Consider the following 15,138-nt stretch of genomic DNA (forward strand, 5'->3'; position numbering starts at 1 on the left):
ATGGTGTGTGTGTATATACATATATATACCAGTAAGAGAAGAGAAGTGGTAAATGGAACAAGCCAATTTAAGACGAAGCAACTGCAGCAACACTAATTAGATGGAAGAAATGGAAAATGGAATTTCTTAAAGCCTAAGCTAATGCTAAAAGTTTTGTTCATTATGTACATATAATATTAGAAATATAGATCATTTATCATGCTTGTGGACGGTTGGTGGGGCAACAAAAATGGAGAAGGCTACGTTCGGCCAGCGAACAAGGCGTGTATTAAGGTAGTCTCGTCCGAGGACATCTAGACAAGCTTTCCCAACAGGTTTTGAGTGCAACCAATCAACTTCTTTCCCTGTATTTGTGTATAAATTTCAGCCACAAATTCAGGTAGTCTCTTGCTGCTCGGTAGAAAATCTAAAATGGGGAAGGAAGAGAAAGAAGATATATACGAGTCATTTTGGAGGCTGGTCCGTGGATTGAATCTGAGCTCAGTACGGCACTGCCCCTTGTTAGATGTCCATGTAAATCAACTTTATTTATTTATCTCTTCTTTTTTCAAATGACCTCTTCTCACAATTTTGAGATTTTGAGCTAGCCCCATTAAATTAAATACCCTAAAGGGGTGGCCCTATGTAGTGATGGGCCCAAAAAATGAAATGGGTCTACAAAAATTTGTGGGTTTGATTTTTTGAACTTCTTTATGATCAAGCCCATTGTTCCGTTTGTGGCAGAAAGTAAAAAGGAACAGTTTCCAATGGTTTTTAAATTACAGTTGCAATACCCGCGCCACTTTAACCGCCAAACCGCACACCATATCCAATTCGATTTCCCTCCTTTTTTTTATTATCTGATTCACGGCTCCCTCTCCTGTTCAGATGATACATATATTTTTCTATGCCTGTTCGTCTGTGTGATAATGCACCAAATTTGTTCTCTGACTTCTCCTCAAGAAAATTCATCACAGAGAACAATGTAAGCAACCTTTTTGGCCGGTTATTGAATTTCTATCGCCTTTTTGGCCGTTTACTTACTGATATTTTGAATATCTGTTCACCGAGCCACTTTTCAGATTTTTCCATTTGTATCGGTCTGGAATTAGCCTACATTTGATTTAGTAAATGGTAGCTGTGGATGACCTATTGTGATCGATAGGAAGAAATAAAAGTAGCAATCAAACAAGCAGCCCTTTTTCTTTTACAGATTTTTCTTGCAATGTATAACATTTCTTGTTATGTGTAGAACTCAAAGAAGTGAAGAAAACATCAGGAATCCAAGCTTGTCACATGGGGGAAGACTGTGAATCAAGTAGAAGGATAAACTTTGGAGGTGCATCTAGTAATCAGCTTTTGGAAGGAACCCAGAATTCTTCTCAAAGGAAGGGTGGTTTTGGATTGCTAGCCATTTCTGAATCCAATAGGGCTCAAGGAAATTCCATGTCTGAACCTGTGAGTTTCTTTTAGCATTTTTAAAGAGGAGTGCCTTCCAGTTGCCATATTTCAGGCATTGAAAATTGAATGTCTATAAACGATTTGAAACCATGGTAGCAGCAATTGGAAGTCATTCTTCAGGTTTTTTTAACTGCTGATTCTAAGTAACACTACCATTCTGCAGACATGTTCAGCTTCTTCTTGGAGATCACCTGAGTTTGATCAGCTGATATTAGATCAAACTTCGAAACCAATCAGCCAAATTTCAAACAAGGGAAACTTTTTTTCGGTTTATCTGACAGATTGCGAGCAAGTTCAGCACCCTGAAAGATCTAGCGCAATGTCTAGTTCGATTGCAAATCAGTCATCAACAAGATCAGTAGTTTCTAGAAGGAGCCCACTTCCACTCTCAGTGGGCAATGCAGGCTGTATAGCCAGAGCCATTTCTGAAACTTCAAGTCTCACCTTGTCATGGATACTTCAGCATATTGAAAGCATCTTTTCTGGTTCTGGAACTTGCAACACTCCATTTGTCAGTTCCATTCTTCTTCGCCATATTTCTCTTTCTCGAATTCCTCGTGGGATACCTAATATTATACAAAGATCCTTTTTGCCTGCCTCTGGGGGTGGAAATTCCACATCTCAACTGAGCCCTCCTACATCCTCACACAATATTGAGTTGCGGAATGGGAGTGACATGGAGCATATGAGGAGGCAACTTCTGGAATCAGCTTTATATATGCATAGGCTGGCTGATAGGTTGTTAGATGGTTCCATGTCGTTAATGATTCTAACATCAGGCAATGAGGTGAACTTCAGGCTTGTATCCGAGGTTTGTTTGCCCTTTTCTTTTCTTCCTAATTTGTGATAGAAACTAAGTCAGGATATACATGCTGTAACACAGCCTAACAATTAGCCCTATCCTTCTATTTTCTTTTCAACAAAAGTTAGGTGTCCAGACAGATGACTGCAAATTGGTTTTGGCCAACTTGGTTGTACTGATATAGTTCCTCTGACATAGGTCCAGCCTTTGAAAATATTCTCTGGAAAAAAATCAGTGTTTCACAAGTTTAGTTAAATGGGTCAAAAACCCTATTCACCACAAGGTTGGAAGCCTTTCGACTTTGTGTACTCAAATTGGAACTTTATTGAATCTTTTAGGCTATGTTTGGTTCCCGGAAAATTTGAGGGAAAATGCGATGGAAAGAAAATACAAAGGAAAAGTAGAAGGAAAGAAAAAGTGAAGGAAAATAAAAAAATAGATTAAAAGTTAATAAATTATTTTTTTTGTTACTTCAAACTCATTTTATTTATTTTAACTCATCAACATAAAGATTAAATAATTTAAAAATACATAAGTTTTATGAACAAATAATTAGTTTTAATTATATTTGATTTTCTTTGATATTTTTCGTAGGACAACCAAACATGAGAAAATCATTTTCCTTAGCATTTTTTTTCTTTCCTTTGTACTTTCCGGGAACCAAACATAGCCTTAGAGTGCAAAGACTACCTTCCTCACAACTTAGTGACTGCTAAATGACCAAAACCTCCCAAACTTTCATTTATGCAGAATTTCTACTTTTCTTCTAAAAATTTCTTCTTCCACCTTGTATTTTTTTTAAAGGACTTCCACAAATAGACCTCTATAGATGGAAATAGACTAAAAAATTTCTTATGTAAACAAGGGTTTTGCTTCATAGAGGACTGTGATGCTAGAGTCTTCAAGTCTTAAAACTGGAATAACCATAAATATCTAGTTACTGCTGATGCAAGGAATTAGGCAGCCAGACCTACATGTCATTGTTATACATTGAGTGCAATTGAGAAATTCTGCCACGGTATTCAAGATTTTCTTATGGGAAGAGCAGAAATTTCAGATTTCTAAGAGTTCTACCTTTGTGCTGCCTATTTGTGAAAAACGTTTGAATTGCTGGATCTGTCTTTTTTACTACATAGAACTAAAGGAAGAAAAGAAAATTGGCAAGATTCCTGTAATAGTATTTTGAAATTCATTATTTCACAATGATGTTTTATCAATTGTGATTTAATTGAAACTAATCACTCACTACATGAACAGGATGTTCAAGAATTTAGCCAATTACCATTATTTTATACAACAGAGATGCATGACCGTTACAGAGACATGAGGCTTGATGTGGATAACATGTCCTATGAGGTACCTCATATCAGTCATACTTTCTACATGTTATGTACTTATCACTCACTGTTTGTTTATATTTCTGTCTCTTTGCATACATTAGGAGCTCCTGGCCCTGGAAGATCATATGGGGTATGCCAATACTGGTTTGTCTGAGGAAGAAGTTCTGGAATCCCTCAAACATACTAAATACTTTTTATTTGGAGAAGAGAATGCTAGTAAAGAATGTTGCAGCATCTGCCAGGTCTTCTACCATTCTCTCTGTTCACTCAAACAAAGAAAAAAGAATGGAAGAGTCATTGTCTCAGTTCTTTCCACAATGGAAACATAAGTGGATGACATGGTTATTTTGGCTCTTTGGCAGGAGGACTATGTGGAAGACGATGAATTGGGAGTACTGGATTGTGACCATAGCTTCCATAGTGCTTGTATTCAACAGTGGCTAAGAAGCAAAAATCTCTGCCCAATATGCAAATCTACTGGTTTATCTACAACAGGGCTTGTACTCTCACAGATTCATAGTCTGTAAATATGTAATCTAACTCGAAACTTTCTTTCCCTCATGAGGGAATTTACGTCTGGTAAGGAATTCATAGTTCTCCCCTAATTTCATTTTTCTTTATCTACTAGGGATTCTCTTTCCCAGGGTCTTGAATTTGTATGGCAATATGTACAGAACAAATCCTGTATGTTGATATTTGAACAGGGAAACTTCTCTGATGTTAAAGCCTAATCACCCACTTCCTTCTGCTGTTCCAGTTTGAAAGTTTCTTATCAAATGTATACTTTTGGTTGTAAAAGTTATTAAGATAGACAACTGCAACGGAAAAAATAAAATAAAAACAATCAAGAGCATGCCAGAAAGTGATTGGAACAGATTTGATATGAGCATTCTAGCATTTGTTTGTAAGGACAGAACTTGATTACAAAAATATGGAGTAAACACATCTACCTTTCAAATTGGAATCTATCTGCTCTGCTGAACTTCCGATTCTTCCTTGCAGCATCTCCTTAATATTGATTTACAACCATTGGGCACAGAAGTGACATTTTGTGATGAATTATGGACTTCATTTGAAAATCTTGGAGGTCTCGGTTATGATGGAGCAAGTGGGTCTTGATCAATCAAGTCGAACAATTCATCTCCAATCCCAAAACCAAGCATCCGGGCCATGTCACTTGTCTTCAATCTAGGCTTTGGAATTTTATGTTGCTTCAACCAAGAGTAAACAACAAAAACCTTCTTCATTATGAACAGCTCCAGTGCCTCTGGATTAAAGACGACCCCCATCCTCATATTCATCTGCCAACAGAAAATTTTAGAAATTAGGCCATTAAACCTCAACTTCTCCCTATCCCTCTCCCTCTCTCCCTCGTACACACACATTTAATACCTGGTGAGGAACCAACATGGCTGTATAACGAGCAAGCTCTCCAGCTCGCCAATCCAACACTACAGGTAGCCATGGATAAGTAGCATCAAGCCTCACAAACCAGAGTCGAATGTCAGGGAACTCCGATAATTCTCGAGGATCATGTGGATCTTCTCTTGTATAGTTAATGGTAAACCCAATTGTACGTTCAAGAAACTCCTTTGGTTCAGCTACAACAACATTACCAGGAAAATTTAATCAGTCTAGGTTCAATAATTTAAGAACCATTCACTCCTTCAGTTTCTCAACATGATGCTCACCAGATGAAGGTGAAGTAATTCCAGTTGCAGTGTGGAATGGGGACAAGTCAAGACGGCGAATAACATCATTATCAATAACAACTTCAATCCGACCTTCTGTGGGAGGCATTGGTGGGGAAACTTTAGTTGAATCTGCCAGTCAAAATTTGTCAATCAGGAAAAATTTAGGATAATATCCAAGAATCATATCCAAACTCAGCTCAGCTCAATTCCAACTACTCTGTTGTACTACTTATCTATTCAAGTTCTAAGCGAATGAAAAATTCATGAGCAGACAGCTACAAAAAATTGCATCACAAAGCAATCCCATAAGAGAGATTGAGGACCCATAAAAATATTTCATGATTAATGAAAAGAAGCTCATACCATCTTCATCGTCATATATAGAGAGGTCAAAATTCCCAGAAGGGTTGAAGGCCACAGAGACAGCGACTAGTCGTGGAAGGCGATTCAAGTGTGACATGGAAAGAGAAACCGTGGAATCAAAGGTGGGTTTGTAGGAAATCCATGGAGAGGGAGAGGGAATGGCCTGCTTCAAGGAAGGAGAAAGTGGAAGTAATGGCTTGATGGTAGCCATGGGAGTGGCCTCTGTGCTTTCTCAAGCCTATAACAGTTAATATTGTTTTTTTTTCCTGTTTCTTCAGTTTTTATCTCCGTTTCCTCGTGGCCTTGTGTTTATACTCCTGATATCCTTCCATGGGCTTTTATCGTGTGGAACATCATGTCTATCATCTACAATGCTATGTCACAGATTCTCTAGCCGTGTTCCATGATCGAAAATCTGGGACGTTCGATAAGTATAGTCATAGACTCATCACTTAAGTATGGTTTAGGCATACTATTTCTCGTTATTCTTATTTTTGTTTCAGAAATAATGTATCAAAATTCATTATTATTTGACTATATTTATCTTGAAATTCAGTCTTTGCCATCATATAAGTTATATTAGGATTTCTTGAAATTATCATCTAAGGAAGTTAATTTTTCTTTTTTTAAATTAATTCGAAAACTTATTTTAAAAATGCTCCTATAGAGTTTAGAATTATAGATTAAGAAATGTAATAAGTAATGTGAGGTTTTATTTTTTACTTAATTTTAAATAAAATTAAAAATTAAATAGTATTTAATAGTATTAAGTATTAATTCATTTGTTTTTTAATATTTTATTTTTATTAAGTATTAAAAAATAAAAAATAATCAAGTTTATTTTAGTTATGATAATTTACTTTTAGTATTTTAAAAAAGTTAAATATTTTAATTTTTTCTATTCAATAAAAAAAATCGATAAAAAATAAAAAATAAATTATCTGAAATTTGAAAACAAATTGTTTTAAGAAAAATTAAAAAAAAAACACGTTGTTATATTCTATAGATATAACTTCAAACTAATTTAAAAAGAAAAAAAATTAACAAAATAAGTAGACATAAAAATAAGGGCAATTTTGATCCATTATTTCAAGTTTTAAGAGGTACCCCAAATGTATATTTGAGTAACAAAAGGGTCAATTTGGACCAAAAATTCAAAATATGGGCCATGGGCCATGGTCCATGAACCTTAGGGAGTGTAATAAGAAGCCAAACCACACAATAAACAAATAATACTTGGTATTTTCACTCCTTTAAAATAGTGCCAAATTTATGAGATGATATGTATATGTACGTTTGTCCCACTACCTCCATAAGATTCAATTGAAATAATCCAATCAACCAAACACTGAACAAGAAAGAAGAAGAAGGAAGTTGAAGAGGGTCTGAACATGGCGACGGCTTCTTCCTCCCTTCACCAACCCATATTCCCACAATATCCTTCTCTTTCTCGCAGTTCTCGATTCCACCCTCCCCTCCGTTTTTCCTCTCTTCGCTTTCCCTCCAGAATTCGTGCTAGCTCAGCAGTCGCTCTTGAACCGGTATTTTCCTCTCTTCTTGTTTAGTTGCTGAGAAAAGCTTTAACATGTTTAAATTTTAGTGTTTCCCTAAAGGTTTAGCATGTCGAATTTTTGTTCTTCTCCATCAATTTCTGAATAATCAAACTGCCATATGTGTGTGTATTTTCGCTTAATTATAGTCGAAGAGAAGTTATTCGATTTGAAAACTTAGCATCTGTTTGTTTGGACAGAAAATGGTTGCTGGAAAAATATCATTGAAAGTCTTTACTTTTATTTGGTAGTTAAAGAAAGCTGAGGAAAAAAAAAAGACGAGAATTAAAATTTTGAATCTTATGGTTTATTATTATTATTGTTATTATTCTTTTGGTTTCTAAGTGAATGAAGAAACGACCTAATATTAGATATACTTGAATAATGATTTTTGTTTTATTGGCTATCAGATAATGGAATGCCCAATATTTAAAATTTGACTTCTTATTTTTCTCCTGCACTTTTCTCATCAACCAAACAGAGCATTTATAATGTTGATGGGCATATCACAATCAAAGTTGGGTCACGTCTCATTTCAGAAAAGACCTTTCTTTCAACCTGAAATTGATTTCTTTTTCATGAACAATTTTTTCATGAAAACATTTCCTTTGAGAACAGATCAAGCACTGGGGTTTTTGCACAAATTAGAGGCATTTTCTGGTTGAAATTGTTGCTGGTTGTTCGGCAATGTGCATGAGTGTGTATTTTTTTGGATGAAAGGCATGACGTTTACTTTTTAGTAATCCTTTTTCATTTTCTAGTAATGATGCATGTGAATGAACTTATATTTGTGCATAAGTTGCAAGATGTTAAACATGCTTCCTTGGTGTTCTATGGTGATTTTTAGCATCTTTGAAGTCCTTAGGGAATGGTTTTATTTTTGTACACAATTTGCAAGATATTCAAGATACTTCCTTGGTGTTCAATGTTGGATCTTTGGTGATGTTTGTTGTGCAAATTGTTAAAAATATATGGACTAATAAGTGTGTAAAATAAATAAAGCAAATAGAAATTAGACTCATGAATAAGGTTGATTGAGACTAAAGTTTGATTCTATATCCTTAAAACAATTTTGTCTCATTTAAGTGCTTATGATTTAGTAGCAATCGTCTCCTAGGATACAACAACTGCTTTCTTGTGATAGTAGCACTTCAAAGCACAAAAAACAACGAGTCAAACAATGCATTGCCCTCTCTACAAAAGCTTGGATGCTATAATTTGCACACTTGCAGCTCCCACTTGACTTGGAATGGAATTCTACACTTGGGAATGGCATGGAATGGAACACTACACTTGATTCGAATGAAATACCATACTTGGGAATGACTTGGAAAGGAAGGAAAGACAGATGATTGTTGGAACCAATGATATATCATGGAGGGAGTCCCCTATTTATAATGGTGGGTAGTGCCTGTTGGAATGGTTGTGTCTCTAAGACACTAGACACGCCTATTGGAAAGGTTGTGTCTTAAGATACTAAATGCATATTTTAAAAAAGAATGTCTTTTATGAAAATAGGTGTCCTATCACCTTGAACTCAATTTTTTCATTCACTTGTAATGGTTGTAAGTTATTTTTCGAAAATCACTTTCCAATAATCTCCCACATGAATGGAAATTGCAAGTGACATGCTAACAATTTAGAGAGTACTATTTGGAAAGAAGTTGCATTAGGATGGATAACTTATGTCTTTGAACCTTACCTAGTGGAATGCTATTGGATTTACTAGCTAATAAATGAATCCAATGTCTTGAATTGTTCAGCTTTTTATGTAAACCAATACAATAATATTCATACAACTCTTTCCAAACATTGTTGATTCTCACAGTTGTGTTTAGTTTGACCTTGAACAACTCCTGGTGTTCCTGAGTGTTCTAGAGAATTGAAGCCTATAGAAACTATCCCTAGGGCTACTAGATCCTATAGGTGATGGGAACTTCGGATTGCTCCATTCCCAAGCCTTGGATTTTGTTAGGTGCATGAAACTATTCCTAGGGCTACTAGATCCTATGCATAATAAAAACAAAGCATTCAAAAGCTTTACAAGATCTAAATTACGGGTTTAGAATATTTAACTCATATTTGAATGTTCCCAAATAAAATCCTTATGGTGAAGATTGTCATTTGATGGTGTGATAATCGGAAGTGATCTCGTAAACCTCTTATATTATGTCCAATGACTCCTTTTTGAAGCTAGACACTCAAATGGTAGAGATAAATAAATAATAAATTCCAAATTTGTTATATCATGTCATGCTTTAAAGGACTCTATCATAACAATAAGTGATTCCTATTAAGAGTATCCTGCCATACTCCACATGGTTATTCAAGCTATAGAGTTCATTAAAAGCAAAGCTTGACCTAGTTTGTGCTGCAAATAATACTATTTCATCATAGGAATAAGAATGAGAGATTATCTCTATAGTGCTTCTCTTAATCATTCATAACTTAGTTCTCTCTTTGAACCTAGATCTAGGGATCTCTAGTCAACTAGGTTGGGTTACCATTGTAAAGTCTCTTTGGTTATAGGCTTTAATTCCATTCCCCTTGATGAGTAGTTAACTTGATCTTTTGATAAACCTTTGGTAAGTAGATTTGCAAGGTTATCCTTTGATTCAATATAGTGAATGGAAATTTCCATTTGAAAGTAATTGGCTGCCCATAGTCTTTAACGTATTAGTCAAGACTTACCATTATATATGCTGTTTTGTGGCCTTCAATAGCTAATTGATTATCACAATGTATGCTTATTTTAGACATAGGTTTTTAACCAGCATGTTATGCCCTCACAAAAAGTTATTAAGTCATTCTACTTTTTCTCCTACTTTATCTAGCTCTACAAATTCAGATCCCATGGCGGAATTGGTAATTCACCTTTATTTTAAGGACTTTTATGATATGGGCCGTCCTCCCATTGTGAATACATGACCATTGGTGGATTTAAGGTTGAAAACAACTATTTCAGCGGAATGTCCCCACACTTTCAAGTATCTATAGGAGAACCTTTTTCCTTTCCTAACTTATATGGAGTTACATTTCTTTCCAAGAAGGTTGCAAATTTTCAATTATAGCTACAATTTGGAAGAATTCACTCAACACCATCTTTTCTACATGTATTTCTTATAGAATGAATTGTGGCTCTTAGACTACACTATGACTATCTTGGAATCTATTATTTTGAAATCCTAAACTCTTGTGACTATGAAATTCTTCAAGCTAGTATTCTCTATCTTATATTTTTTCCTTAAGAACTCCAATAGTTCCTTTGTAGTATTTATTGAACTATACACATTATATAATGTGTTGTCCAAACCATTGAGGATGTAATTTTTGCACAGGAAGTTAGAATGATTCAAAGTTTCCACAGCTTCCTACACTTGCTTATTTATTTCACCCTCTTTAATGTATTGGGCATCCTCATATAAGACTTGAGCAAGATTTAGCATTGTTGGGTAGAACAACATTTGTTTTTTTGGTTGCCACCTCTTGAAGTCCATTCCAATGAGCTTCTCTAGCTTCCCACCATAGGCAACATGCCATAATAATCAAACAATAAAAAAAATTGTCTTAAGATTGTTGTGCAACTAATTGAAAATATATGGTCTAATAAATGTATAAAATTAACAAAGCAAACAGAAATTAAACTCACAAATAAGGTTGGCTAAGGCTAGAGTTTGACTTTGTGTCCTTAAGACAAATTTTTCCCGCTCAAGTGCTTACAGTTTAATAATAATTGTCTCTTAAGATACAACATCACTTTCTTATGATAGTAGCACTTCAAATCACAAAATACAGCGAATTAAACAATGTGTTGTACTCAACAAAAGCTTGGATGCTATAAAACTATACACTTGCAGCTCACATGTGACTTGGAATGGAATATATACCATACTTTGGAATTGAGAGAGAGATGGACGATTGTTGGGATCAATGAAATGTCATGGTATTTGTAGTTGTAGGTAGTGCCCATTGGAATGGTTGTGTCTCTAAGACACTAGACACACCAGTTGGAAAGGTTGTATCTTAAGATACTAGACACATCTTTTAAGAAAGAATGTCTTTTCTAGAAGTAGGTGTCCTATGACTTTGAACTCAATTTTCCATTCACCTATAAATGGTTTTAAGTTATATTTCAAAAACCATTTTCCAGTGATGTTTAGAATCATTGATGCCCTTAGGGGTGATTTGATGCCTGTAGGGTGCACAACTAGCGGAATTAGGCAATAAGGTGAAGTTAGGTCGGTATACTGCAATCACTTAAACATCATCCCCCAATTCTTGTGCTCCTGAGATGGTGAATGATGTCAGTAAAGGATTAATATGGACTTATTTGAAAACATTAAAAATCTCATATTCCAAATGAAGAATTTTTTTATGGACTGGAGGGTTTAGAACAGAACTGCTGTGGCTGATGCCAAATGTCTGAGATAAGGGACTGCAGATTATGTTGTGTTCCACATACCACTGCAGCATATACGTTCAAACAAGAAGAAGTTTCTATGTGAACCCATGAAAGTACTTTCGAACAATGATTTTGGTGATCCTTCTTATGTAGTTTAAGGTGTTTAAAATCCGAAACATCCATTTTTTAACTGTAATTGTAACTTTGTTATGTGCTAAGGTTGCAACACATCTGAATTGCAGTGTTAAACAAGATTTGTGGCTCTTATGAACAGAGGATTAAGTATTGTTTTATTCTATAATTACTTTTCAGGTTTCTTCTTCTTGTTTAGTAGTAAATTAGTAAGAGTAAAGATCTGCATTTTCAGGAATCAAGCACTCAGCTGAATAATGGTTTGGAATTTGACTTGTTTTCATGCCCAGTATGTTATGAACCTCTAATAAGAAAAGGTCCTCCGGGTCTTAACTTGTAAGTTGGAATGCATAGTAGAATTTTAGAGACTGAATTATTTTTTGCTTACAATTGATCTGGTTTAAGGCTTGTCTTAAAAGCTGCATAATCTGCAGGCCAGCCATCTACAGATCTGGTTTCAAATGTAGGAGTTGCAATAAGTCATACTCCAGCAAAGACATGTATCTGGATCTCACTATTACTGCTGGATCAAAGGACTATAATGAACTTCAACCAAATAGAACTGAGCTATTCCGGTAAGAATTCATTTTGATGGAAAATCATTTGAGGAACTGCCCATGTCTCATATTTGGTGCTTTTGCTGTTGTTAGGAGTCCACTTGTTTCATTTTTGTATGAAAGAGGCTGGCGTCAAAATTTTAACCGGAGTGGTTTCCCTGGTCGTGATGAAGAGGTTAGTCTTCCTTGTCATGTCTTTTTTCATTATGCTCCAAATGCAGTGCTAAATTAGTTGAAGAACTTCATGGGCTTTATTCCAAAAGACTGGATTCTTGTGGAAATTATTTTATTTATATATTTATTTCAGGACTCTCTCTGATCATGGAAAATTAATTTTATCTGGCACCATGTTAGCCCTTCAAGGAAAATAATCTGAAGTCATTTCTGTCTACTACTTGTATGCTATCCTTTACCTAAGTCTGAGACGTGGTCATGCTTCATGAACTAACAACTTTGTTGACTTTATGCAGTTCAAAATGGCTCAAGAGTACTTTAAACCTGTCATCGGTGGTCTTCTGGTAGATGTCAGCTGCGGGAGTGGTTTATTTTCTCGAAAATTTGCAGAATCTGGGACCTATTCTGGAGTCGTTGCGCTTGATTTTTCTGAAAATATGCTTCGCCAATGTTATGATTTCATCAAAAAAGAAAATCCTGATTTAGCCTCCACGTAAGTTTCTCTTCCTCTCTTGGATAATTTAATTGAAGCAGCCACATTTCTTAAATCATCTGGCGTCCTATCTTTTAACTTCCTTTGGGGCCGCCTATCCATTGTAAGAAAGTGTGGGTTTCCTGATTTATGTTTCTCTGAATAACTTGCAGGAATCTTGCACTTGTAAGGGCAGACGTTTCTAGACTCCCCTTTTCAACAGGTTCAGTTGATGCTGTTCATGCTGGTGCAGCCTTACATTGCTGGCCATCTCCTTCAAATGCAGTAAGTGCTGTTTCATTCCCAGTTTCCATTTTACAAGTTTCAGAGGAGGGTGTTTATACTTCTCATGGAAATTAAATCAGTTCATTGAGTTGGTATACAGCTTTTGAAAGGTCTTCTATTGCCTTAAATGAATCTATTCATTTTTCAACATTAAAATAAAAAAAGGGCGTTAAGATATTTATGTTATTCTGTTAGTCATTTGGGGAGAGCATGAGCTTCCTTATCCTAGGAGATTACTTCTACCATACTCCTGAGCCTGATTGATTATTTCCTGCCTTCATTTTAATTTGCTTTTGATTTTTATTGTGAGCATGAAATAGTCCAAACATGAATAATCATTTATTCAGTATATATCATATGCCTGTCATTAAGGCTGCAACTTGGGTGGGTCGGTCAGGTTTGTAGTAACTTAAATTAAGAAACAATCAACAACTCATCCCAACCTGACCTCTAACCCGAGGTGTTCAACCCAAGTCCAACACAACCTCATTTTTTTTAAACTCAAGTTGAATTTGGGTCAGTTGAGTTAAACTTGGGTTGATTGGTTAAACTGAAGTCTGTTGGGATGATTAGATTGTATGATTCAAAATCCATCCTTAGTGGTTTTTTTAAAAACTTTTTTTCTTTTTTATACCAAAATTTAAATAGTAAATAATACAAAACTCCAAAATAACAATAAAAAAGTGTGAAATAAACTTAAGGTTGGTCTAGGGTCTCCACACAATGCCTGGGCTGCTTGACTCCATTGCATTCCTTTCTATATGGTTGGCAAGAATTTGGAGATAGCATAGAGTTAGTTTGTTATTTGGTCTTGCTAGTAGGATCCATTGTAGCATTCACCCCAACATTTATGCATTTCAGTCCTTGCAATGTGCCTTTCTCATCTGAAACCTCTGCTGAACCGTAAAAGTTAAATAATCTTCCAGGTTTCTTTGTGCCATTCCAATTGCTCCTTTCTATATGGTTGGCAAGAATTTGGAGATAGCGCAGAGTTAGTTTGTTATTTGGTCTTGCAAGTAGGATCCATTGTAGCATTCACCCCAACATTTATGCATTTCAGTCCTTACAATGTGCCTTTCTCATCTGAAACCTCTGCTGAACCGTAAAAGTTCAATAATCTTCCAGGTTTCTTTTTGCCATTCCAATTGCTCTGTTTCTGCATGTAGTTTCCTCATACAAACTGCAAAAAATGATACTAACCGACTTTGTCAGGTTGCTGAAATCACTCGTATACTGCGGAGTGGTGGTATCTTTGTAGGAACCACCTTTCTTCGACCCAGCTTTGGCAACTCATCCATTACTTCAATATTAAGACCCTTAAGACAGGTAATACGCATTCTTGTCATTCAGTTCTTTCCCTCTTGTTATAAAGATTGTGACTTGCAACTCCTGGAATGATGTATTAAAAACCTTTGTTATTTCCAGTGGGAGAGGAGTCTGCAAAACTACAACAATCTGACTGAGAAGGAGATTGAAGACTTATGCACATCATGTGGGCTTATCAACTACAGAAGCAAGGTGCAGCGATCATTCATCATGTTTTCTGCGCAGAAGGCTTGAAACTTTGTCCATCAATTTCATTTTTATTAACACTTTGGTATCAAGACATTTCAGCAGTGGTGTATATGATGCATATATTATTACTTCTGAAGTTTTTATTTTCAAATTAAAATATAAAAATAATTTGAAAAGTCATATCTGTGAACCTATTTTTGCTTTTTCTTTAATTTTATAAAAATAATTTTAGAATTTTAAAATATTAATAATTTTTATATAAAATGGAATTTTTTTACATAAAAAATATGGACTTAAAAATTAAATTTTAAATAGTAAAAAAATTTGCTAATTACTATTTAAATTTTAAATTAATAAACTTCTAACATAATTAATATACCGTTTATAAATATTGAAAAATCCTCCAAATCCA

General features: G+C 35.1%; 3 protein-coding genes across 5 annotated transcripts; 2 read left to right on the plus strand and 1 right to left on the minus strand.

Annotated features, from left to right (window-relative positions):
• The first annotated feature begins 463 nt into the window (after positions 1 to 463).
• LOC117924688 (E3 ubiquitin-protein ligase MBR2-like) lies at positions 464 to 4,313 on the plus strand. Its single transcript, XM_034843392.1, has 6 exons — positions 464 to 483; positions 1,232 to 1,437; positions 1,604 to 2,251; positions 3,500 to 3,598; positions 3,684 to 3,824; positions 3,945 to 4,313. Exons 2-6 carry the CDS (start codon positions 1,276 to 1,278, stop codon positions 4,107 to 4,109), a joined length of 1,215 nt encoding a protein of 404 aa, XP_034699283.1. The 5' UTR covers positions 464 to 483; positions 1,232 to 1,275; the 3' UTR covers positions 4,110 to 4,313.
• Positions 2,246 to 5,906, minus strand: LOC117924689 (protein CHLORORESPIRATORY REDUCTION 6, chloroplastic). 3 transcript variants are annotated; one of them, XR_004652855.1, is made up of 5 exons: positions 5,640 to 5,906; positions 5,274 to 5,405; positions 4,975 to 5,183; positions 4,533 to 4,883; positions 2,246 to 2,462 (listed from the first exon to the last, which is right to left on the minus strand). XR_004652855.1 is itself a non-coding variant. In XM_034843393.1 (4 exons), the coding sequence occupies exons 1-4, from the start codon at positions 5,848 to 5,850 to the stop codon at positions 4,677 to 4,679; spliced, it is 759 nt and encodes a 252-aa protein (XP_034699284.1). In that variant the 5' UTR covers positions 5,851 to 5,906; the 3' UTR covers positions 4,436 to 4,676. The 3 variants fall into 3 exon arrangements, 1 of the variants encoding a protein (XP_034699284.1); XR_004652856.1 differs by lacking the exon at positions 2,246 to 2,462 and adding an exon at positions 4,298 to 4,397; XM_034843393.1 differs by lacking the exon at positions 2,246 to 2,462 and having other exon boundaries at positions 4,436 to 4,883.
• Positions 5,907 to 6,956: 1,050 nt separating this feature from the next.
• LOC117924497 (uncharacterized methyltransferase At2g41040, chloroplastic-like) lies at positions 6,957 to 14,877 on the plus strand. The gene is made up of 8 exons (XM_034843122.1): positions 6,957 to 7,180; positions 11,959 to 12,059; positions 12,158 to 12,298; positions 12,374 to 12,455; positions 12,751 to 12,947; positions 13,100 to 13,211; positions 14,424 to 14,537; positions 14,637 to 14,877. Exons 1-8 carry the CDS (start codon positions 7,031 to 7,033, stop codon positions 14,769 to 14,771), a joined length of 1,032 nt encoding a protein of 343 aa, XP_034699013.1. The 5' UTR covers positions 6,957 to 7,030; the 3' UTR covers positions 14,772 to 14,877.
• The last annotated feature ends 261 nt before the right edge of the window (positions 14,878 to 15,138 follow it).

This window comes from Vitis riparia, chromosome 11 (genome assembly GCF_004353265.1).
Source record: "Vitis riparia cultivar Riparia Gloire de Montpellier isolate 1030 chromosome 11, EGFV_Vit.rip_1.0, whole genome shotgun sequence".
NCBI lineage: Eukaryota > Viridiplantae > Streptophyta > Magnoliopsida > Vitales > Vitaceae > Vitis > Vitis riparia.

Bases quoted from the DNA above. Each gene is read 5' to 3' on its own strand.
- LOC117924688 (XM_034843392.1), top strand. From the start codon at position 1,276: ATGGGGGAAGACTGTGAATCAAGTAGAAGGATAAACTTTGGAGGTGCA. The intron at 2,252-3,499 runs GTTTGTTTGCCC...CTACATGAACAG, and splicing joins ACTTCAGGCTTGTATCCGAG to GATGTTCAAGAATTTAGCCA. The intron at 3,825-3,944 runs GTCTTCTACCAT...GCTCTTTGGCAG, and splicing joins AATGTTGCAGCATCTGCCAG to GAGGACTATGTGGAAGACGA.
- LOC117924497 (XM_034843122.1), top strand. From the start codon at position 7,031: ATGGCGACGGCTTCTTCCTCCCTTCACCAACCCATATTCCCACAATAT. The intron at 7,181-11,958 runs GTATTTTCCTCT...CTGCATTTTCAG, and splicing joins CAGCAGTCGCTCTTGAACCG to GAATCAAGCACTCAGCTGAA. The intron at 12,060-12,157 runs GTAAGTTGGAAT...CATAATCTGCAG, and splicing joins GGTCCTCCGGGTCTTAACTT to GCCAGCCATCTACAGATCTG.
- LOC117924689 (XM_034843393.1), bottom strand. From the start codon at position 5,850: ATGGCTACCATCAAGCCATTACTTCCACTTTCTCCTTCCTTGAAGCAG. The intron at 5,406-5,639 runs GTATGAGCTTCT...TTTGACTGGCAG, and splicing joins TATATATGACGATGAAGATG to ATTCAACTAAAGTTTCCCCA. The intron at 5,184-5,273 runs GTGAGCATCATG...ATGTTGTTGTAG, and splicing joins AATTACTTCACCTTCATCTG to CTGAACCAAAGGAGTTTCTT.